Source organism: Phocoena phocoena, chromosome 15 (assembly GCF_963924675.1).
Source record: "Phocoena phocoena chromosome 15, mPhoPho1.1, whole genome shotgun sequence".
NCBI classification, from domain to species: Eukaryota; Metazoa; Chordata; class Mammalia; order Artiodactyla; family Phocoenidae; genus Phocoena; species Phocoena phocoena.
Window position 1 is genome coordinate 86725778 of NC_089233.1, and position 22547 is coordinate 86748324.

The following is a 22547-nucleotide window of genomic DNA, read 5'->3' on the forward strand; positions in this document are numbered from 1 at the left end:
CCTCCTTTGTGTACAAACGTCTAACTCTCTCCCGTTGACAGTATTTATTGAAAGTGACTGTACGGCACTAAAGTCTATTGGTATTATCTATTGTGATAAATAAAGCCACTCATTTGAAAAACTCAGTTCCAAACACTACAGTTTATTACACAGAAGGTAACGACTCTCAATATGAAAATGGGGGCATTGAAGCAATCTAATATCTAGCAAGTATTTCATTTATGGACAAAAGTACCTTTAAAGGAGATCTCTGGAAAATTTCTAGCAAAAAGGTTTCAAATAGGACTGATCTTGCGATACAGTTCTATGCAGCTAGAAATCATTACAAGGGGAAGCGACAGACAAATGAAATAAAATGTCTTACTTACAGTTAAGAACAATTTACCTTGTTCTAGTTGCTAAGGGGGCATATTTAAAATGTAAATAAAATAAATAAAAAGCAATGTACCTTCTAAGACTAAAGAAATTACAAAGGATGTTCATTTTTCAAGTTATCATGTTAAGAAAACATGATGGAATCAGACAGATAATTGAAAAATTACTTACTAATTGTCAAGATGTCTTCATCCCCAAATGGTCTAAGAGGACGTTAATCGGTAAGCATTTTGTTTTAGATAAATATTTTTACAAAATGTGCTTTCAAAGTCCCCATTGGAGTCCCATCAGCTGAATCGTGTCCCTTTAGAGTTAAACTATCAGAGCTGAGTTCCAGGGTCCTAGGAAATGTTTATGGGTCACGAAGGAACAGCCGTTTGCTTCCCAGACATCAGTGTTCGCATCCAGTCACTCGATCTCCAGAGCTGGGCTATTCTGCACTCTCCTGCGTGGGACACGTCACCAGGGAGTCTGGTCTGGTCAACTTTAGCCTTCTGCCAGTTTTACCGCAAAACACACTCTCAAATTCCTAAAGTTGAGAAATGACCATTAATGTACAATATACACAGACATGAAAACTGCTATCTTCAAAAACACAAATGGCTGAAATTAAGAGCGAAACTACCTCAAAATATATAGTTAAGGCGTCACTCACAAACGTATGTCACATCCTGTAAGGGGCTACAGATGATAAAAATGGGGATTCAAACGTCTGTCTCAAATAGTTACCTTTACGTGTATTTTTATTTAGTTTTCCAATAGGTTCTCAAAATGCCTGACCATATTGTAAACCCTTCTGATATTTTTTTAAAAAGCAGCCGTATTTGTTTGTTATTTTCATTGTGGTGACACAGACATAAACTTTACCATCTTAACCATTTGTAAGTGTGCGATTCAGTGGCATTAAGTATGTTCACACTCTCGTGCAACCATCACCACCATCCATTTCCAGAACTTTCCACCACCACACAGACACTCTGTACCGTGACATGCCCCTCCGGCCACGGGCATTTGCTGTCCCCTGCCCCCGCCCCACTGACCGCTCAGTGTTAGGCGTGGCAACGGGGCCAGACCAAGAGCTAACTCCCCAGCACCCTGCTGGCCGCGGGTCAAGTTCATGACTCTGTGCCTCTAGACACTTTGTGAAAGGCCTCAATTTTAACGGCTGAGTCAGTCTCAAGCTCACGAAAAGAGAAGGCAGGTGCAAGCGAACCACCCGAAGCTCATCGGCCTCCAGGAAACAAAAGACACGGGTCTGCGACATGCGGAAGGTGGGATGTCCTGCAGGACGCAGTATTCACGTTACCGAACCCAGCTTGGGTCCGCTCGCCCACGTGCAGCATTACATGTCATGATTAGTTATGCTCTGTGACAACTTCAGCAGAGAAGTTTTTTCCATATAATGTTTTTTGTGTCATTTAATATACTACATAATCTTCAGTAGTTTAATATTTCTCTCTGAGATGCCTCAGGAGCCCTTTGGAAAACTCAAAGTCAGCTAGAGAAGGAAACTTACAACCTGTTGTCAAAAGCAGCTCAATATTCCAGGAAAATTTTGCTCTCTTAACAGAGAGAGAAAACCACTTCCAGTCTGCACCAGCTTACTTTTAATAGCGAAGTTCATTTAGTTAATTAAATTCAATCTAATATGAGCCAGTCTTGACCCCATGCAAAACTCTTTCCTTAAGGTTCCTTTTCCACAAACCTCCCATCACTTTCTGTATCCATATTAGTTTGTCCCTTATTTTTTCCCTAGCCAGAAACAACCAGCTCTGGGACAAAATTATTCTCCCTTTTTCCCTTTAACAAAGATATTTCCATTCTTTTTTGGCTACACCACACGACATGAGGGATCTTAGTTCCCTGACCAGGGATCAAACCCTTGCCCCCTGCAGTGGAAGCGCAGAGTCTTAACCACTGGACCGCTGGGGAAGCACCTAGCCCACTTTCTTTACACACTGAAATTCTTCCCTTATTACTTTTAGTAACTTAATTACATATGTATTACAATTTTTAATCCTTAAAAACTTTAATCTCTATTGAAAACCAAGAAGCAAGTAATTGAACTGTTCTTTATATCAGCACGTTTTCACTGGCAAACTTATGAGCACATTCTATAACCTCTGGAAGCATACATTCTCCTATAGTACAATTTTTCTCTTTAATGTGGTACAAGACATGTATCTAAGAAGCCCAAACATCTTTAGTTTTTTTCTCTCTCATAAGAAGACAAGAGAAGATAAACTTAGACTTCTCGAGCAATCAATGTTCCAGTATTTTACCTTAATGAAAAATGACTTAGACCTTTAACGAATTTCCGTCATATAACTTAATTTAGCAAAACTAAAGTTTCAAGTTACCAAAAATCTGGAAAAACTAATACACGACTATTCCTAAAGAGTTCACCTGAAAGCTTTTATCCCATTTATCTCTATTTTATTACTTATGACAATATTATATAAAGACATCCATCCATCCATCCATCCAGAGATCTCATAGCTTATATTTCAATACAAAACTTATTAGTTTATAAATGTGATCCCATTTTCCCTCTCTATTGTAAAACAGCCCTAACTGCATAATAGTAGCACGATTTAAGGATCCATTAAGAGGCCACTTTTTCCCTGAATCTATGGAGTATTATGGCCAGGCCATGTTACAAAGGAAAATCATTTTTTTACATTTTATTTGTTTGTGACTGAAAGTGGTCCAGTTCTGGAGAATGCACCCCAAGGGGCTGCATTCAGGAAATAAGCTTGAGTTTCCCATACCAGCACACTTACACACAAGACAAATGCGTGCACGCGCGCGCACACACACACACACACACACACACACACACACGAAGAACAAAATCTAATTCCTGCAGGACAGAAACAAAGAGTGAAGTCCAACAATTCCCTCAAGTTCCCAAATGAGGGTTCCTGTTTTAATAACAAACAAAATGCAAATGAAAAGATAGGAAATCATGACCTCACATGTCGCGGCAACTCACCCAGCAAATGTAAAACTTTATAACAGTTGGAACAAGTTAAATTTACCTACTTGAGTTTAAAAAGGCTCTTTCACCTTTTCTCCTTTTGATTTGAAGTTCTACTAATTAACCCAGGCTGAAGTCTCAGGCAATGTGGGTTGTGTTTGCATTTCAAAGACATGGTAAGAGTTATGGCTTCAAGCTTTCTCCTAGAAATATTTTTGTTCTCTGAGGGTCAGAATTCTGAGAAAATATTTAAGCCAGCTTTCTCAAACTGCATAGGCAAAAAAGAACCAGGTTTGGAATTTCAAAAGAGTTTCATCTTAACCAATTTTCTCCAGAGTCTGAAGAAAGTTGTGGCCATGTGGTGTTAGAAAAAACATTTTTCTTTTTATAGGAGCACAGCTGAACATTTACCAGTTTGGTAAAATACACCCTAGACCACAAGATGGAACAGAGCTCTGATCACTCATTTCTTAATTATTCATGGCCGCTGTTGTCAGATATCAAGCAAACAAACAAACCGATGCAATGGAAAACAGTCCCTCAGGGTCGAAGTTCCCTAGTCCCAAAAAGGGAAATTCCCAACCGATGCCCCATCAGAGACAACCCTGGTGGTTAAGAATCCGCCTGCCAATGCAAGGGACACGGGTTCGAGCCCTGGTCTGGGAAGATCCCACAGGCCGCGGAGCAGCTAAGCCCATGTGCCACAACTACTGAGCCTGCGCTCTAGAGCCCGTGAGCCACAACTACTGAGCCCACGTGCCTAGAGCCCGAGCTCCTCAACAAGAGAAGCCACTGCAACGAGAAGCTCGCGCACCACAACGAAGAGCAGCCCCCGCTCGCCGCAACTAGAGAAAGCCACGTGCAGCAACGAAGACCCAACTCAGCCAAAAATAAATAAATAAATTGGTTTAAAAAAAAAAAAAAGCCAAATGACCAAGCCTTAGTCCAAAAGGGAAAATCCCAACCAATATTCTGCTATAGAAGTCAATGTGATAGGGAAGAATACTCTGGTGTCACCACACGTGAGTTCCATTACTTACCAAAGACATCTCAACCTGCCAGTGCAAGTGCCTTGTTTTTTTTTATCACAAAAATCAAAAGCGCCGTGGGCCAAGGATGGCTGGTTGGTGGCAAGGTCTCGAGGCTGCTCCTGAGACAAAGGTGCTCAGGCAGCCGCTGGACAGGATCCATCTCAATCACCAACACTGTCAGTAAACCAAATCGGGTCCACTCGCCCACACGCAGTGAAGACAATCTACTGACGCCAGGTTGTGACGAAGGAAAGTGCAACGTTTATTGCAGGCACCAGACAAGGAGTTCAGATCTTTTGAGCGTTAACACTGATCACTAGACAAGTCTAAGTTCACCTCCTGTTTTCTTATGAGAGAGAAAAACAACTAAAGATGCTTGGGTTTATTAGACACACGTCTTGTACTACATTAAAGAGAAAAACTGTGATACAGGAAAACGTATGTTTTTAGACGTGTGCTCGTAAGTTTGCCAATCAAAACGTGCGGATATAAAGAAAAGTCCAATTACTTGCTTCTCGGTTTTCAGTAGAGATTAAAGTTTTTAAGGGTTAAAAATTGTAATACCTGTGTAATTAAACTACTAAAGGTAATAAGGGAAGCATTTCAGTAATGTAAAGAAAGTAGGATATACATTGTCAGTGAGAGAAGGTATAAAGAATGGAAATATCTTTGTTAAGGGAAAAAAGGGAGAATGATTTTGTCCCAGGGCTGGTTGTTTCTGGATAAGGAAAAAATAATGGACAAACTAATATGGATACAGAAAGTGATGAAAGCTTTGTAGAAAAGGAACCTTAAGGAAAGGGTTTTGCATGGGGTCAAGACTGGCTCATATTAGATTGAATTTAATTAAGTAAATGAACTTCGCTATTAAAAGTAAGCTGGTGCAGACTGGAAGTGGTTTTCTCTCTCTGTTAAGAGAGCAAAATTTTCCTGGAATATTGAGCTGCTTTTGACAACAGGTTGTAAGCTTCCTTCTCTAGCTGACTTTGAGTTTTCCAAAGGGCTCCTGAGGCATCTCAGAGAGAAATATTAAACTAATTAAGATTATGTAGTATATTAAATTACACAAAAAAAACATTATATGGAAAAAACTTCTCTGCTGAAGTTGTCACAGAGTATAACTAATCATGACATGTAATACTGTGCGTGGGCAAGCGGACCCAAGTTCAGTTCAGTAACAATTTTTGGCATCCCAGATGGGCTGGAAATCCCATCTGGGTCACCAAAAATTGTTACTGAACTGAATTTGGGTCCACTCACCCTCGCACAGTAAGGCCGATCTACTGACACTGGGTTGCAGTGAAAGAAAGTGCAGCATTTACTGCGGGTGCCGAACAAGAAGTTCAGGCCTTTTGAGCATTAGCTGCCCAGACTCCTTGTTTGGCACCCGCAGTAAACGCTGCACTTGTTTTCACCGCAACTGGTGTCAGCAAATTGGCTTTGCCGTGTGCAGGCAAGTGGACCCAAATTTGGTTCAGTAACATTCAGCCTCAACAATAAACAAACAGCAAGGAAAAGAGGAAAGGGGAGCCATAACAGATTAAAAGGTATAAGAGCTATGAACCAAATGCAGTGTTTGGATCCTGATTTAAGTAAGTCGACAGTAAGAAGACAGTTGTGAGCCAATCAGAGAAATCTGGACAGGGAGGGAGATTAAGGAAGATGATGATGACGTGGTTGTGCTTTTAAGCAGCCCTTTTCTTTTTAGAGATACATTTGTGAATGAAAATGGTATGACAGTTGGTAATGCTTTAAAATAATTCAGTGGCGGTGGGAGGCTGGGGATGTATAGGTGAAACAAAGCTATGCCTGAGGCTGAGTTATGGACACGGGCGTTCACTGTTCTAGTCTCTCCGTTTTTGTGCGTGTATACATTTCTGTAAGTTTTTTCTTTTCAAAGCATAGCATTCTTACACAATTAAGTCTAAGTTTATATGTTTTTATTGTGGTAAAATATATGTAACATAAAATTTGCCATTTTTTACCATTTGTAAGTGTACAATTCAGTGGCTTAAGTACATTCACAATGTTGTATAAACATCACCATGATCTATTTGCAGCACTTTCTCATCTCCCCAAACTGAAACTCTGTCCCTGTTAAACATGTACCCTCCATCCATCCGCCTCCCCCAGTCTCTGGCACCCGTCATTCTACTTTTTGACTTTATGAATCTGATGACTCTAGGTACTTCATGTAAGTGGAATCATACAGTATTTGTCTCTTTGTGTCTGCCTTTTCCCGGTCAAAATCGTTTTAGAGGTCCATCCATATTGTGAGGCACGTGTCAGAACTTCATTCCTTTTCATGGCTGAATAGTAATCCATTGGCTGTACAGACATTCCGCTTATCCATTCGTCTGTTGATTGGATTGTTTCCACCTTTTGGTGACTGTGAATAATGTGGCTATGAACACTGGTATACAAATATCTGTTTAAGTCCCTGCTTTCTATTCTTTTGGGTAACTGTTTAACTTTTTTTTTTTTTTTTTTTTGCGGTACATGGGCCTCTCACTGTTGTGGCCTCTCCCGTGGCGGAGCACAGGCTCAGCGGCCATGGCTCACGGGCCCAGCCGCTCCGCGGCACGTGGGATGTTCCCGGACCGGGGCACGAACCCGTGTCCTCTGCATCGGCAGGCAGACTCTCAACCACTGCACCACCAGGGAAGCCCCTATGTTTAACTTTTTGAGGAACCACCAGCTGCACCATTTTACATTCCCACCAGCAGTCCCAAGGGTTGCAATTTCTCCACATCCTCACCGACACTTGTTATTTTGTTTTGTAATAGCCACAGCTAATGGGTGTGAACTGGTATCTCACACCCATTAAAGTGCTTTTGATTTGCATTTCCCTGATCATTAGTGATGTTGAGCATCTTTTCGTGTGCTTATTGGCCATTTGCTTATCTTCTGTGGAGAAACGTCTATTCAAGTCCTTTGCCCATTTTCGAATTGTGCTGTCTCTTTGTTGCTGGACTATAATAGGTTTCTATTTAATTTGTGTCCAGGAAGGGAAGCATAAGCGCTCTCTCTGCTGCCACTGCTCTGACTTTTGAGTCATCTGGAACGGCTGGAGCACTCCACCTGTCCACACGCTACGTGGCATCCCAGCCAAGGCCATCTGCCATTTGCAACAACTGCCTATGCTCAGAAGCTAGATCTACACAGAAATACATTCTAATTTCCTTCCCAAAATTTAAAAGGTTTTCAACGGGTCTTAATGCAATGTAAGATGAACCATGGTTTGATATATTGGTTTCTATATTCTGACACCCAAAGCCCAACTATAAAATATTTGCCTATATTTGAGAAGGCAGAATTTACCTTTGAGAATACCTAAATAGAAGTCAGAAGGAAGAAAATAATCATCTCTCAGATGTAAGAAAGGACTTCAAGAGATTTTCTAAACAATCGTCATAAAATGAGGAGCCCTGGGCACCCGTCTTTATTTTGAAGAGTTCTGCCAGCAGTGGGGTTAAGGTGTAGCTCAATCTAGACTCTCACGAGGTCCCTGGGACTCAGTTCATGGGAACTTGGGGTGACCGTGAAAGAGGGAGACAAGTGGACACCTCCCGCCCTTGACTGCGTCAAAGGTAAGCTAGTAATCGTTGCTCTGCTCTCTCAATTAGCATCTATTTCAACGAAACTTAAGTGAAATAGCTGAGTTTTAAGGGATTTTTACAACTCATCAGACACCTTGAGATGACGTCTGGTCAAAGTTGGATATTCACATTAAATGTGTAAATAGGAGAAGGCCAATAATAAAAACTATTTTTAGTAGGAAAAAGAAAGATTGTTCCAATTACATGTCAAGAAATTATACCAGGAAGTTAGGAAGAGGAAGAAAATGGGTGTCATCTGTACAGAGAGACGAGAGAATTAAAGGAAAAGGGTTAATGAAACCAAGAGGGGTGACAAACCTCGGGGCCCAGGTGGGAGGGTGTGCCCCCGACACTCAGCCACACTGAGAGCCCCACAGAGATGGGACAAGGCCAGTCATGGTGGGAGATGCCACGGGGGCTCTGAGAACAACAGGTCTGACAGACAAGAGAGGACAGGAAAGGCCTGAACCACAATTCGTAACCTCAACCTAATAAACGTACAGAATTCGCCGAACCAAGAATGCACGTCCTTTCCAAATAAACACAGACTTTTAAAAAATTGACCACATAAGAGGTCACAATGGAAGTCTCAACACGTTTTTAAAAACTGCCATCTTCACTGATCAGAATGTGAGAAATAAATGTGAGAAACAGATAAAATGCTGTTCTTAAAAAGAACAGTCTTATCTACAAAACAGAAACAGACTCACAGACAGAGAACAGACTGGTGGTTGCCAAGGGGCTGGGGGTGGGGGATTGATGGAGTGGGAGCTTGGGGTTAGCAGATGCAAACTATTATATATAGGATGGACAAACAAGGTCCTAACCCTATATAGGGTTACAGTTCCCTGTACAGCACAGGGAACTATATTCAGTATCCTGTGATAAACCATAATGGAAAAGAATATGAAAAAGAATGTGTGTATATATATACATGTGTGTATATATATATATATATATATATATATACACACACATATATATATATATATATATATATAGAACTGAGTGACTTGGCTCTACACCATAAATTAACACATTGTAAATCAACTATACTTCAATAAAATAAATTTAAAATAAAAAGGACAGAATTCCTACTGCACAGGAAAGGGAGAAGTAACAGTACCGCTACACCCGATAACTGGGGCTGGTGCGCAAGGACAAGTGGGTGCGGGCCGGCCGCCAGCCCAAGTTCAGGTGCAGGAGGGAAGACAAAGCAGGGGGGCAGCGCCACCGTCCTGCCCAACGACTGTGATGGTGACAGGACAGAGGAGAGGGAAGCACAGGGTGACAGACTGCCCCGCAGCCCCAGAGCCTGGCTAGGGTTCAAGGTCACGACCCCAAAATGTCACCTCACAACAACTGCGTCACCAGCGATCCTGGATTGGGGCTGGACCGGGGAAAATGGTGTAGAGGATGTTATTGGGACAAGAGGCAAAATTCGAATTAGATAAGAGTGTTACACCAATGTTAAGTGTCCTGATTTTGGCCATTGTATTCTGGTTATGTAAGATAAAGTAATATTCTTTAAAATCACAGACTGAAGTGTTTGGGTATCAAGGTGCATGGTGCCCACAGTTTACCATCAAATGGTTTAGACTGCAAGAGACAGAACAAATGGGGCAAAATGTGAACAACTGGGGGTTCTGGGTAAACCTGGGTGGGCACACGAGGAGCTCTTAGCACTCATCTTGGAATTTTCCTGCAAGTTTAAAATTATATAAAAATTTTTAATTACCATAAATAAATACAACGAATCATCTAAATCCAGGGTTCTACAGGCACCTGTCTGGCCCGATCTCTTCAAAATCTCAGTGCCGTAACAGAAACTGTGGGGTAGGGAGGACTGCTATAGCTCAGAGACAGAAAAATGCCACTGACTGCAACACAGAAGCATTGCTGGGTGCTGGTTTGGAAAAAAATGCAGCCATAAAAGCCACCTTTAGAACATCTGGGGGACATGGGAATACGGACTGGGCAGTAGATGGTATAAGAGAATGACTATCGACCTTGTGAGGTGTGAAAACGGCACTGGCGTTACGTGGGAGACACAGGCGTAAATATTTAGAGGTGAAGGGTCATGATATGTCATTGTCTTTGAAATTGTGCTGTGCGTGTGTGTTAAACATGGTAAATGTTGACGGCTCAGACTAGGGGAGGGGAGGGCAGGTGTTCAGTGAACTCTGTGCTCATTAGAAAAATAAAACAAAGGGAACCATCTGCTTGCGGACTCGTTTACCTTCTCAACTTCTCCACCTGACGCCTCCTGGGCACTGAAAACCTAGCCCATTGGACACAGAACGTGGATTCCACCCCACCCCATCCTGCTTCTCCACACGTCTTCCCATCTCAGGAAACAGTGCCACCCGCCCAGCTGCTCCAGCCAGACACCCCACCGTGGACCCCAATTCCTCTGCCCAGCAGCCCTACATCCAGCACCGCGGGCCCTGGCCAGTCTCAGCAGAGCGGCTGCGGCCTCTGACCAGGGTCTGTGTCTCCACTCCCGCCCACCCCTAACCTCTCCTCCTGGAGTCCAGTCTCCCTGCTGCGCAGCAAGGAGAGCCATCTTTGCAGCATGTCAACCAGACCCCACACCGGGATGGAGGTGGTCCATTCACCCTCAACCTGTTAGCCGCTTCCCTCCAGCCCACGGGGTCTCTGTCTTATTCAAGGTGCCCCCAGTGTCTGGGACAGAATCCTGGTTAGAGTCGGAACAGACCTGTGGGATGAGATGTGTACTGAAATAATTTAGGAAAATCACTGAAGACTTTCGTGTATCACATCTTCCAAAATGTTCATGCAAGTAAGAGGGGGAAAGTCACTGAGGAAACAGGAAGGACACAAGGGTTTAAGCTGCCTACATTCTAATTCCCCCCAAATTGCTACTGACGTCACTTCGGCCTGTTTCTTGATGGGTCTTGTAATCCGACCCAGAAACAATCTACAAATTCAATGTAACTACATTTCAGAAATATTCAGGAAGCCTAATATACATAAAAATTAATGTCCATAAGTTTTTAACCTATTTAATCTTTGAGTATAGATAGTGACAGTTAAGTTTTTTTATTGTTGTAAACACCTTCATCATATTTGAATGAATCATATAAATAATAATTTACCACTATTAGGTACACAGAGCCAACCATTAAATCATTTTTTTAAATATAAAAGCTTTATTTTATTACAATAAACCAAGTCTATCGCTAAAAAATAATGTTAAAGAGTAACCACATTATAAATAACCATAAATGATCCAATCAGCACAAACTTGACGCAGGTATTGCTTTAAAAGGCAATTAAATATACAACGAAAACAAGGAACTTGACGAAATTACGAAACACACAAGATGGAAATGTACGTGGGCACAGAAAAGGGAAAGGGAGAAGACAAACTCTTAGCACTCATCCCAAGGGGCCTCACTCCAGGCAGCCTGGGGCGCTCGGCCGGCCGCTCCCCCAGGATCTAGATACGGAAGGCCCTTTTTCAAAAGGTTCCACGTTTATAGTGCCAACCTCAGCTCGGTTCTCTGATCAGACCCGTGCTGCCGTCAACGGCAGTGACTACACGACAGCAGGGACCAGCAGCAAACCCAGGCCGCTCTTCACTAAGGCCTCATCCCATGCGCCCTGATCCCCAGAGAAGTGAGGCCGGTACCTGGACCCAAGGTCCCACCAAGGCAGAGCACAGAAGCCAATGCAGGGAATGTTCTCTCACCTGAACCCCCAAGGAGGGGGCAGGTGGGACCCCACTCACACCCAGCATCCGCTCCCACCTGGAGGGCTTGCAGGGAATCAATGGCTCCTCGGCCCAGACAGACAGGGTCAAGGTCGAGCTGGCTGTCCTAAGGAATGGAGATGCTCGAGCCCCTGAGCGCCCCCCGATCCCCCAGGCCGCAGTGTTTCTCTTCTCTGCCTTCTGAACATGTTTGAAATCCAGATTATTTATTTGACATTTAATTGCCTCTTTTTTTTTCCTATTTGTGCTTTATCCCTTTCACAACATCTTCTGAGGGGGAAAAAAAAAATCATACCCTACAGGCAGGTCTCTGAAACCCCTTTAAGCCCCCAAACAAGGCACTGCACAGAGCAGGGGCCTGACTGCTAGCTGACCACAGATCCAGGCTGTGGTTAGTACCTTGATAAGTGATGAGCAGGGCATCATTCACGCTGGACTCAGCATCGGACATTTGGTTCCAGGAAACAAAGGACAGTTTGGGACATCTTAGAGGAAAAAGGAAAAATAACAACACTGATACATTTACAGGATTCTGAAAATCTCCTGGCCTAGGTACTAACCTTTTTAAGAGAATCTCCATGTCTTTCCTGAATATATTTCAGGAACGCTGTGGTCCACTGCAGCGTCGTTGCCTTATCGGTCTCGGCGTTGCAGAACGGGACTAAAAGATTCAACTCATCACAACAAATGCGGATTCTGCGCCTACAGTCAAAACCCAAAGTAATCACGTAGAGAAGCTGAAGCAGAACAAAGGAATAAAGCAGGTGTCTGTGTGTCTTGAGGAATCAGCTCGCGGCCTGGCCACTGAGAGCGTAGGAAGGGCAGGCCCTCACCTCGGGGCTCCCCTCTACAGCGGCCAGCCCACCCTCAGCTGCCCACTAAGCCCAGTCGCGCTCCCTGGAAAGTTTCCCGTTTACTTCTCCTGGGCCAGGAGCAAGGACCAGGTCCAAGTCTCTAGACCAAGGATGGACCCAAACCCCCTGAAACTGGAAGCAAAATTGTGTGTGTGTTTCTTCTGGGCAGGACATTCTTTCACTCACCTGCCCCCCAGGTGCCAAGGAAGTCACAGAAGCTAGGATTCACAGCTTTGATTCTCCAAGGGGCCCCGGTTCATAAAGGACCACAGACTACCAGCCTGTGAATATCCCCAAATCCAGTCCATTTAGGGATGATTTACATCCCACGTGGAGTCTTAGACCATTTTTAACATTTACGTATTACATTCAGATAATACGGCCCTTGTTCCTATTTCCCCACCTGTACACTCAGAACTCTAGAGCAACTTTGTAAGGTAACAACAACAGCAGGAATTCACCAGATGCTCTGCAACGGCAGGCACTGGGCCAGACACTACATTTCAGCTTGGTTAATTCTTGTGTCCCATCTACGCAGTACGTGATATCCCTATTTTATAGACGAGAGACTCAGGTGGAGAGGTAAAGAATGTGTAGGAAGTTGTTAAACTAGGAAATGGCAGAGTAAGAATGAAAACTTTTACCGTCAACACGTAGTACGTATAAGGCTTTTTTTCAGATGGTAGGTATTCAGTAAATGTTTATTAAATAAATATAAACAATGCCCATTATAATTCACGGTGAGCTCGGTGATGCCCATCGCTCGGCGTGTATGTGCGGACACATCCTTAGGAAAGGTATCTAGCTGCCTAGCTTTAATATATCCCTTTAAATAAATAAATTTCCACTGCTCAACACTGTAGGTTCAAAGATGAATATCTGTCTTGCTCAATGCTCTATTTCCTGAGCCTAAAACAGAAACTGGTACAAAGCACTCAACAGATGACGAAGTTAGGGAACCATCCCGTACCCAGCTATAGATGATGAAGTTAGGGAACCATCCCGTACCCAGCTATAGATGACGAAGTTAGGGAACATCCCGTACCCAGCTACAGATGACGAAGTCAGGGAACATCCCGTACCCAGCTATAGATGACGAAGTTAGGGAACATCCCGTACCCAGCTATAGATGACGAAGTTAGGGAACATCCCGTACCCAGCTATAGATGACGAAGTTAGGGAACATCCCGTACCCAGCTATAGATGACGAAGTTAGGGAACATCCCGTACCCAGCTACAGATGACGAAGTTAGGGAACATCCCGTACCCAGCTATAGATGACGAAGTTAGGGAACATCCCGTACCCAGCTATAGATGACGAAGTTAGGGACCATCCCGTACCCAGCTACAGATGACGAAGTTAGGGAACATCCCGTACCCAGCTATAGATGACGAAGTTAGGGACCATCCCGTACCCAGCTATAGATGACGAAGTTAGGGAACATCCCGTACCCAGCTACAGATGACGAAGTTAGGGAACATCCCGTACCCAGCTATAGATGACGAAGTTAGGGAACATCCCGTACCCAGCTATAGATGACGAAGTTAGGGACCATCCCGTACCCAGCTATAGATGACGAAGTTAGGGACCATCCCGTACCCAGCTATAGATGACGAAGTTAGGGACCATCCCGTACCCAGCTATAGATGACGAAGTTAGGGACCATCCCGTACCCAGCTATAGATGACGAAGTTAGGGACCATCCCGTACCCAGCTATAGATGACGAAGTTAGGGACCATCCCGTACCCAGCTATAGATGACGAAGTTAGGGACCATCTCGTACCCAGCTATAGATGACGAAGTTAGGGACCATCCCGTACCCAGCTATAGATGACGAAGTTAGGGACCATCCCGTACCCAGCTGTAACAGAAAACTTAACCACCTTTTGCTTCTCCACAGAGCAGCACAAATAAAATCCACAGATAAACAACTTACATAAGCTGTACCTTCCTCCTTCCTCAACATCCTTAAAAGAGCCAAGCAAAACTGAGTAAGCCAGCGCACAGGCGGACCCCTCCCAGGAAGGCTGCCCCGGCCGGCACCTGGGAACTTAGATTTCGGGGGGGTTCCCACTACCGTTGGCCACTGGCTTATGCTAAACACCAGCTTTCCTTCTGGGCGTCTGGGACTTGGCCGCGTGCCAGGTAGGGAATGCCCCCGCCCCCCCACGACCAGCCCCCAGTAGGATCCAGGGCCCTGAGCCTCTAAGGAGCTTTGCTGTCCGGGAACACGTCACCAGTGCTGGGGGGTGACAGGCATCCTGAGTGGCTCCACTGAGAGGTGCTCTGGGAGCTGGCGCCTGGGGCCCCTAGACCTCTCCCCATGCGCCTCTGCCGACTTTGCTGGGTTTTTTGTCCAAGATAAATCAAAGCCATGAGTCCTCCTAACGAATCACCAGACCTGGGGGTGGTCTCGGGTACCCCCATCCACCTAGCAAAGCAAGGTGACCACTGACTCTAGCCAGCTTTCCCTCCCTTGAACACAGAAATGGCTACACCATTGTTTTCTACAAAAAAGGTGCCTGTCACCACCACCGACTGTCATCAACTTGGCGTCTAAGACAACGGTATGCCACCGACTCCACGCATTACCTTCTATCTCTTTCCATGCGGTTGTGCCTCTCCCTGCGCTGGGACCGGCCCCGCTGGGGCCCGCTCTGGGTCTGCTCCCCGAAGCTGGCCTGGGACGACTCCACCGACTGCCAAGCACCCTGCACTGCTGTGGCGCCTTCACCCACGTTCTGGAGCTCTCCAAGGGCTCTTCGTTCCAGGTTTGTGTCCAGCTGACGCAACCTACTCCGACTCCTCTTGTTTATTGCTTGTTTACACAGCGCTTCTTCTTTGCAAAAGAAGGGAAAAGTGGTATTTTAATCCTTCTGTTCTTCTAAACTGACCCTCGTGAATGCTGAATATATTTTTTGGTATTTTCGATCCAAGATAGAAACACCCCAGGTATTATGTAATCAATACAGCTTATACAGCAATACAGTCAAAAGTCCCCCTTTTAAATCAACAGGCATTTGAACTGTCATCTATGAATAAAAAAACCAAGAAGTTGTTTGATTTTTCTGATATTCAGAATGGGGGAAAAAAACTTGAAATATTTTCTCCAAGAGGTTTTCTTGATATGCAATTATCCTAATATGACAACTGATATTCTAACTGCAATGCTCAGAAGAGGACAAAACCTAAGTGGTTTAGGATTAAACATGCCCTCACCTTACAAGTGAGATTCCCCCCACAAAAGGAGTAATCACATCATAGATTTGACCTGTGCTACAGAAATATGTTAAATTTCTATCAAAGTACAGCAGGCGTCTAATTAGTACCTGCGGTGACGTGCATTCCCGAGGTACCGTACAAAGCCAAACCCTCTACGGTGAAAGAATCACTTAACACACATTTCAGAACGGTGATAACTTTTCAGAAGACATAGAGAGGAATTCGCAAGTACTGGTAACACTCTTCAGCTGAGCAGTCAGTACAGGGACTATTCTGACATTAACCTTTATACCTTACAAATGTTAACGTAGACTTGTGCGAGCAATGTCATAAGAACAATGGAAAATTAATCACTGGCGTGGGAGAAAGGAGAGCCGCATCCCTACCCTGTCTTTATCAGCTCTCCAAGAGCTGAGTGTAAGCTGTGTTATTGTTGGATAGCTCGAAAAAGAATGTTTTCCAGGAAAAACGGATTGAGGGTTAACGTCAGGGGTAAGCAAAGTTTGCCTTCAGAAGTTTATTTCTAAAACTTTCTGTATCACCTTATGGCCTCTTGCTCCCAACTCAATCCTCTGCCCATCTGCAGATCGTCCTCTAAAGCTCTGAGCGGATTTCAGACTCCTGCCTCACTCATGAAGTATGAAATAAGAGAAAAAAAAAAAAAAACCTGAAAGTGCTGTCAGTAACTTGAAGGTAACGAAAATGCACCTAAGTCTATCATTTTTCTGTTTAAGGAGGTTACCGTTAAGAAAAAGCAGCCCCTGAACTCAACGTTTCCAGGCCAAGTATAAACGTGATGTTCAAAATTCGCAAGGATGTTCAAAGTGAGGTGACTGGGCAGAGGGACGGAAGGATTCCTAAGATGCAAGCAGGCTTCCGAGATCGTTTCATTTGTTTATAAACCACCTCTCTCCCCTCTCCCACCCATGGCCAAAAAAAAAAGGGGGGGCAAAGACAGCAGGCAGGAGGAGAAAGCACCTGCCAGCTTGTTTTATCGCTTACCTCCTACTTTAATCCAAACCTGCTCGGGCAAAGCTTTGTTTCTACTACCCAAAGTCTGTTTAGTGGATTCAATTTCTTGCTGATAGCAGAAAGAAAATGCTCTCGGCAATCCAATATCCTGATGCTTGGTAGCTTCAAGTACAGAACATGAGTTACTAGAGCTCTGGAAAAAAATAAAGCAACAGGAACTTTTATCAACAGGTGACGATCTCCTCTCTACGCACAAATAAAATGCACTTTAATAGAAGTAACGTCAAAGCTATTCACGTGAACTTGAAGAACTTTCGGTGCACTAAGGATGTTTAAATGTCCCCGAACCACATAAATACTCTCGAGTTTAAAAAGTTATTGAGCTCAATGAAAGAAAAAAAAAATCCTTGGGGCCTAACTAAAATACAATTTATCCATGTAATACAAAAGAGCAAAGCTTCGCAAGTCATTTTCCCTACCTGTGTTTGTGAAAGACTAGAATTTCCACTAGCAGAGCAACTGCTTGCAGTAAACAGAGGGTATGCAAATTGCAGAGCAGGAGCTGCAGCAGTTTTATTTTTCACTAATGTTGTACATTTGTTTTGTTGCTGGTGAAGAGGAACATTCACTAATTCGGATGGATGGCGAATAAGAGTGACCAAACTGCCAAGACAAAAGAAACCCAGAAACACATGAAGAGTATGTGGCAGGTAAGTTTCCTGAAACACCACAATCACTAACTATCACACTCTAATGGCTAACATTTGATTTTCTAGATGGGAACTTGAATCTGTTACCATGAATGCCCCCCACCATGGAAACCTCTACAATTATCAGCTAGTGTTGTAGGGGACAAGTTCAAACTTTCTTCCTCACATTGGAAGGTGTGGCTGTGTGTCATCTTTTAGTTACACCTCCCTTCCCATCACACTTCTGACACCAATCTCTGTTTTTTTGGCCATCCTCCAAAATCTGACGACTGTGGGCAAAATGGGGAAAACTACAGGGTGGGGACAGACAGGAAGCTGAGGAGACACCCTAGCAGACAGGCGACTCCTCTCCGATAGTTGTTGCTGCGAGATCGCTTATGGGCTGGCAGTCTGGCTGAAGGAGGAAGCTGCATTTTACACTCAAAACCTCACAACGTGACGTCTTTCCTCCCAGGGGATGCATCTGTGCAAGATGAGGTCAGCCTCAACCTGAGTCAACAGAGGGGGAAGCAGAGGTCTCTCCTGACATTTAGGTGAGTGATTTGGGGACAGAACCTTTGTTCCTCAGGAACATGTGTGCACTTATCTCAACTCCTCTCTCTTCCGCATGCAGACGCTGAGTGCACACTGCAGAGGTGATGCTGCGGGCTGTGTACTTAACATCTGCTTGCTGTGCTTCACAGAGCACACAAACTTTCAGCTCAGCCTCCAGACTCACTGAGGTCTGCTCGCTGTTAAGATGCAAGCTGCAGTGAGGCCGCTGGCCTCTGCAGAGGACCGTGGTCTATACCCGGACCCAGCCTGGTGCTTCCCTGCACAGGGCCCTGGTCTACACCCGGACCCAGGCTGGTGGCCTCTGCAGAGGACCCTGGTCTATACCCGGACCCAGCCTGGTGCTTCCCTGAACAGAACCCTGGTTTACACCCGGACCCCGGCTGGTGCCTCTCTGCGGAGGACCCTAGTTACACCCGGCCCGCTCCCTGGGGGATGCACCCACTTGTTGAGCGCCATGCCGGGCTCGGGGGGATCCGCGCCGCGCGGGGCTGGCGGGGACTCGGCTGGGATGCTGTTGAAGCGGTCCTCCAGGCGGACGCGCACGGCCGACTTGGCCCGCGCCTCGGGCGCGCCCTCCACGTTCTCCTTGCCGGCGCCGTCGGGCGCCTTGGGCCGGGGTGCGCCGGCGCCCGGGCCGTCGGCGCACGGCGTCTTCTCGGCGGCGGGGGGCGCGCCCGCCTCGCCCAGCAGCATCATGCGCAGCTCCTGGAAGTCGATGTGACCCAGGCACTGGTTGGCGCCCGCGAAGCCGCCCTCGGCCAGCGCAGGCGGGCACAGCATCGGGTACACGGGCGGCGCGCCCCCCGCCGCCGCGCCCCCGGCCGCCGCGAAGCCCCCCGCCGCCGCGCCCGGCGCCGTCGCCGCCAGGAAGGCCGAGTTGAGGCGCGTCTCGAGCTCGCCGTCGGCCGCCGCCGCCTCCATGTGCGAGTAGAGGATGTGCTGCAGCTGCGTGTACTCGATCTCGGTCATCTCCACAAGGCTCAGGTCGGTGGTCGTGAAACTCAGCCCCGCCTCGCCCAGCGCCGCGTCCGCGCCCTCGGGGCCCGCCGGCCCGCCCGCCTGAGGCGGCTCCGGCTGCCCGGGGCCCGACATGCCGGCGCCAACGGCGTAGGGTGCGCGGGCGGGCCGGCGGGGCCTGGCGGGGCGGGCGGGGTCGCGGAAACCGCCTGCCGCAGCGCGCCTGCGCCGCCCGCCCGCAACGGTAGCCCCTCCCCGGCGCGGCCCCGCCCCCGCCCCGCGGCCCCGCCCCACGGCCCGGCCGCACCAACCGCCCGCCGCGCCCCCGCCGCGGCGCCCAGTCCCAAGCTACGCGCGCAGGTCTGGGGCGTGGGGTTCGGGCGGCGAGGCTGCGGCGCGCGGGGCCAGGCCGTCCAAGTCCAGTGCCTGAGGGGCCAGACCACCCGGGTCGAGTGTCCGCAGGGCCGGGCCGCCCGGATCCCCATGTCCAAGGGGCCAAACGCGCGAGTCCAGTGTCCGAGGGTCAGACACCTGGGTCGAGTGTCCGCGGGGCCTCCCAGGGCCTGGCCGGCTATCAGGGCGCATGCAAGAGGCGCCTCTCCAGGTAACGCTTCACCACGAGTCCACGTATCCACGGGGTGCCGCGCGGTCCCCCCCTTCTCGGGACACGAGGCCTACAGTAAGCCCGAACAGTAGACAGGTGAGACAGCGGCCCCAAATACAGGTGTGACAAGGCAGGCTCTGTACGTAGGTGAAAACTCAGTCAGATAAGTAAATACACGTGGTGCACGGTTCCTCCTAGAACCTGCAGGGCTCGTGTAATCAATGCCCTCGACAAACACTGGCCAATGATGAGCTAGAATGCACACGCCATGTGGGTTCATCCTTTTAAAGTGTGCTCTTCAGTGGTAGTGTATTCACATCCTATCACCACAGTCAGTTTTCGGACATTTTCATCACCCCAAGGAACCCCATACCCACTAGCACTCCCTACCCACTAACCTTCTTTCTGTCCCTGTGGGTTTGCCAACCCTGGGTACGTCCTATAAATGGTATCATAGAATAGGTGGTCTTTAGAAGAATTATTTTTGCGGGCTCAAAATAATTACTGTACCCACCTCTCACCCTTACCCCCGTCTCAACCAGTGGTGGTTTTCTGTATAGGAAGCACGTGGTTTAAAGAAAGGCCTGTGATTTCGGCCCAGTTTTCGTCCATCAGGCTCTGAATTACTCATCCTGGCAGAGCTCAGACATCTATGGCGTGCGATTCACTTCTTCTGCAGTATCTTTTCTTTGAACAATGTAAGATCATCCTGCACTTCCCTGGAGGTCCAGTGGTTAAGACTCCGTGCTTCCGCTGCAGGGGGTGCAGGTTCAATCCCTGGTAGGGGAACGAAGGTCCCACATGCCACGTGGCACAGCCAAAAAACTTTAAAAAAAAAGTAAAAAAAAAAAAATATGTATTTGCTTTTCTTTTTGTCCACTTAATATGTCCCCAGTAGGAAAATGATGGACCACTTACTCAATAAAAGGTATCAGGTGTGGGGGGAAAAACAAGAGCACTTTTTCTCACACCTAACATAAAAATTAGTTTCAGATCATCGAAATACCTAAATTTAAAAAGAAAATTATATAACTACTAAATATATAGGATGATATCGATAAACTCTTTGAGAAGATTCTAAGCGTGACATCAACACAGACCATAATGTGCACAGGCTCGCCCGGGGCCTCTTGTTTAAAAGCAGATTCTAATTCGGCGGGCCTAGGTGGGACCTGGAATGCCACCTTTCTAAGGAGCCCCCAGCTGGCGTGTGTGCCACTGATCAGTTGACCCCACTTTGAGCAGCAAAATCACGGAGTATGGTGGAATTTACAATGTTTAAAAAAGAAAATAAAATCAAGATTATACGCGACTTGGTTTTTCGCTTATTGGAAATAAAGACCATTGGCACCTACGTTGTTTTTTGTGTTTCTTGATTTGGGCGGGCTCCTTGCAGATAACAGTTTTTGAGCCCTCTTTTATTTAGACATGAAACGTGAGAATGATCTGGCTTTAGTGGGACTTATTTTATAAATAAAATGTGAAGAAAATATAAAACACGTTTTTTTCAAACTCTAAACGTGGCTCCAAGTGGTTCTGGTCTAGCCCTCCAGGGGTAGGCCTTCTTAGCTGAGGACCCTAGCTGAAGAGTCAGGCAGAGCCCGGCGGAGCAGGTCAGGGTGGGAGAAAGGCCCCACCTGGTCTCCCCTGAGCTAAGAAGTACACATGCAAAACAATAAATAAATGAATAAGTAAACAGCATCATGGACCGATGCGAAGGGCTGGCTTTCGAGAACAGGAGGAGCTGCTCTGTGGACAGGCCATCGTGCAGGGGGAGACCCCCGGTGGGTGGCAAAGTCAGTTTAGTGGCTCCGGACTAACTGCTGGAGACCCAAGCACAGCATCCATGTGAGCCTCAAGGAATGTGGGCAAGCATTGGACGTGACACCGTTGTACAAATATATGGATTCGGTGAAACCAGCAGGGCTGGATAGCAAAACCAGCAGGGCTGGATAGCAAAATGTAGACATTACAGGAAAATAAAACTACAAAGCAATATTGGACATGAACAGATAGGCAGACATTCTTAACAAAAGCTTAGCAAATTGAATCCAACAAGATTTTTTAAAAAGAATAACTCATCGTAACCAAGTAGTGTTTTTTCCAGGGATGCAAGTTTTGTTTACCTTTGAAAATCAACCAATGTAAATTACTATGTTCATAGAGCAAAGTGAAAAGCCCTATGATTACCTCAAAAATGCACACGCACAGAAAAAGTGGCTGGCAAATCTAACATCCATCCCCAATCAAAATTCGGCAACCAAGCATAGAGGGCAAGTTCCTCAACCTGATAAAGGGCGTACATGAAATTACCACACTTCACATCATACTTAAACGGCAAAAGACAGAATGCTTTCCCTCTCGATGAGGAAAAAGGAAAGATGCCCACCGTCACCACTCTGTCGCCACTTCTGTTCAGCATTGTGCTGGAGGGTCTACTCGGCGTGACAGGGCAAGAGAAAGGAGCATGCAGGTGGGAGGACGAGAAGTGGAACTGTCTACTTCCTCCCTGGGCAGCACGATGACCTAGGGAGAAAATCCTACAGAACCTACCAAAGAGCCAGTGAGTTCAGCGAGGTCGGAGAACGTAACAACATACTAATACCAGTCATGTTCCTATACCCTAGCGGTGGGCATGCAGGCCCTGCAATTAGAGAACAATAGCGCCTACAGTCACTCAAGCACGCACCGAGGTGTGAGTTTAACAGGATACGTATAGGACATGCATGTTGAATGGCACACAGCGTGGTTTCACCGCCCTAAAAATCCCCCGTGCTCTGCCTACCCATCTCTCTGCCCCTTTGCCCCCTGGCCGCTGCCCATCCTCTCACTGTCTCCACGGTTCTGCCTTTTCCAGAGTGTCACAGAGGTGGCTTCATACAGCCTTTTCTGATTGGCTTCTTTCACGAGTTCAATGCATCTCGGGTTCCTCTGTGTCTTTTCATGGTCT

At 46.4% G+C, this 22547-nt stretch overlaps 1 protein-coding gene across 1 annotated transcript; it reads right to left on the reverse strand.

Annotated features, from left to right (window-relative positions):
- Window positions 1-805: 805 nt before the first annotated feature.
- TCFL5 (transcription factor like 5) lies at window positions 806-19128 on the reverse strand. The gene is made up of 6 exons (XM_065893043.1): window positions 18479-19128; window positions 17251-17434; window positions 16802-16964; window positions 15170-15413; window positions 12282-12423; window positions 806-904 (listed from the first exon to the last, which is right to left on the reverse strand). Exons 1-6 carry the CDS (start codon window positions 19126-19128, stop codon window positions 806-808), a joined length of 1482 nt encoding a protein of 493 aa, XP_065749115.1.
- Between the last annotated feature and the right edge of the window lie 3419 nt (window positions 19129-22547).

Excerpts from the sequence above, each read along its gene's own strand:
- TCFL5 (XM_065893043.1), bottom strand. The coding sequence starts at position 19,128 with ATGTCGGGCCCCGGGCAGCCGGAGCCGCCTCAGGCGGGCGGGCCGGCG. Across the intron at positions 17,435-18,478 it reads CCCGGCATGGCGCTCAACAA|TTTGGTCACTCTTATTCGCC; the intron begins GTGGGTGCATCC and ends TTGTCTTGGCAG. Across the intron at positions 15,414-16,801 it reads GGTTTGGATTAAAGTAGGAG|AAGCGCTGTGTAAACAAGCA; the intron begins GTAAGCGATAAA and ends TTTGCAAAGAAG.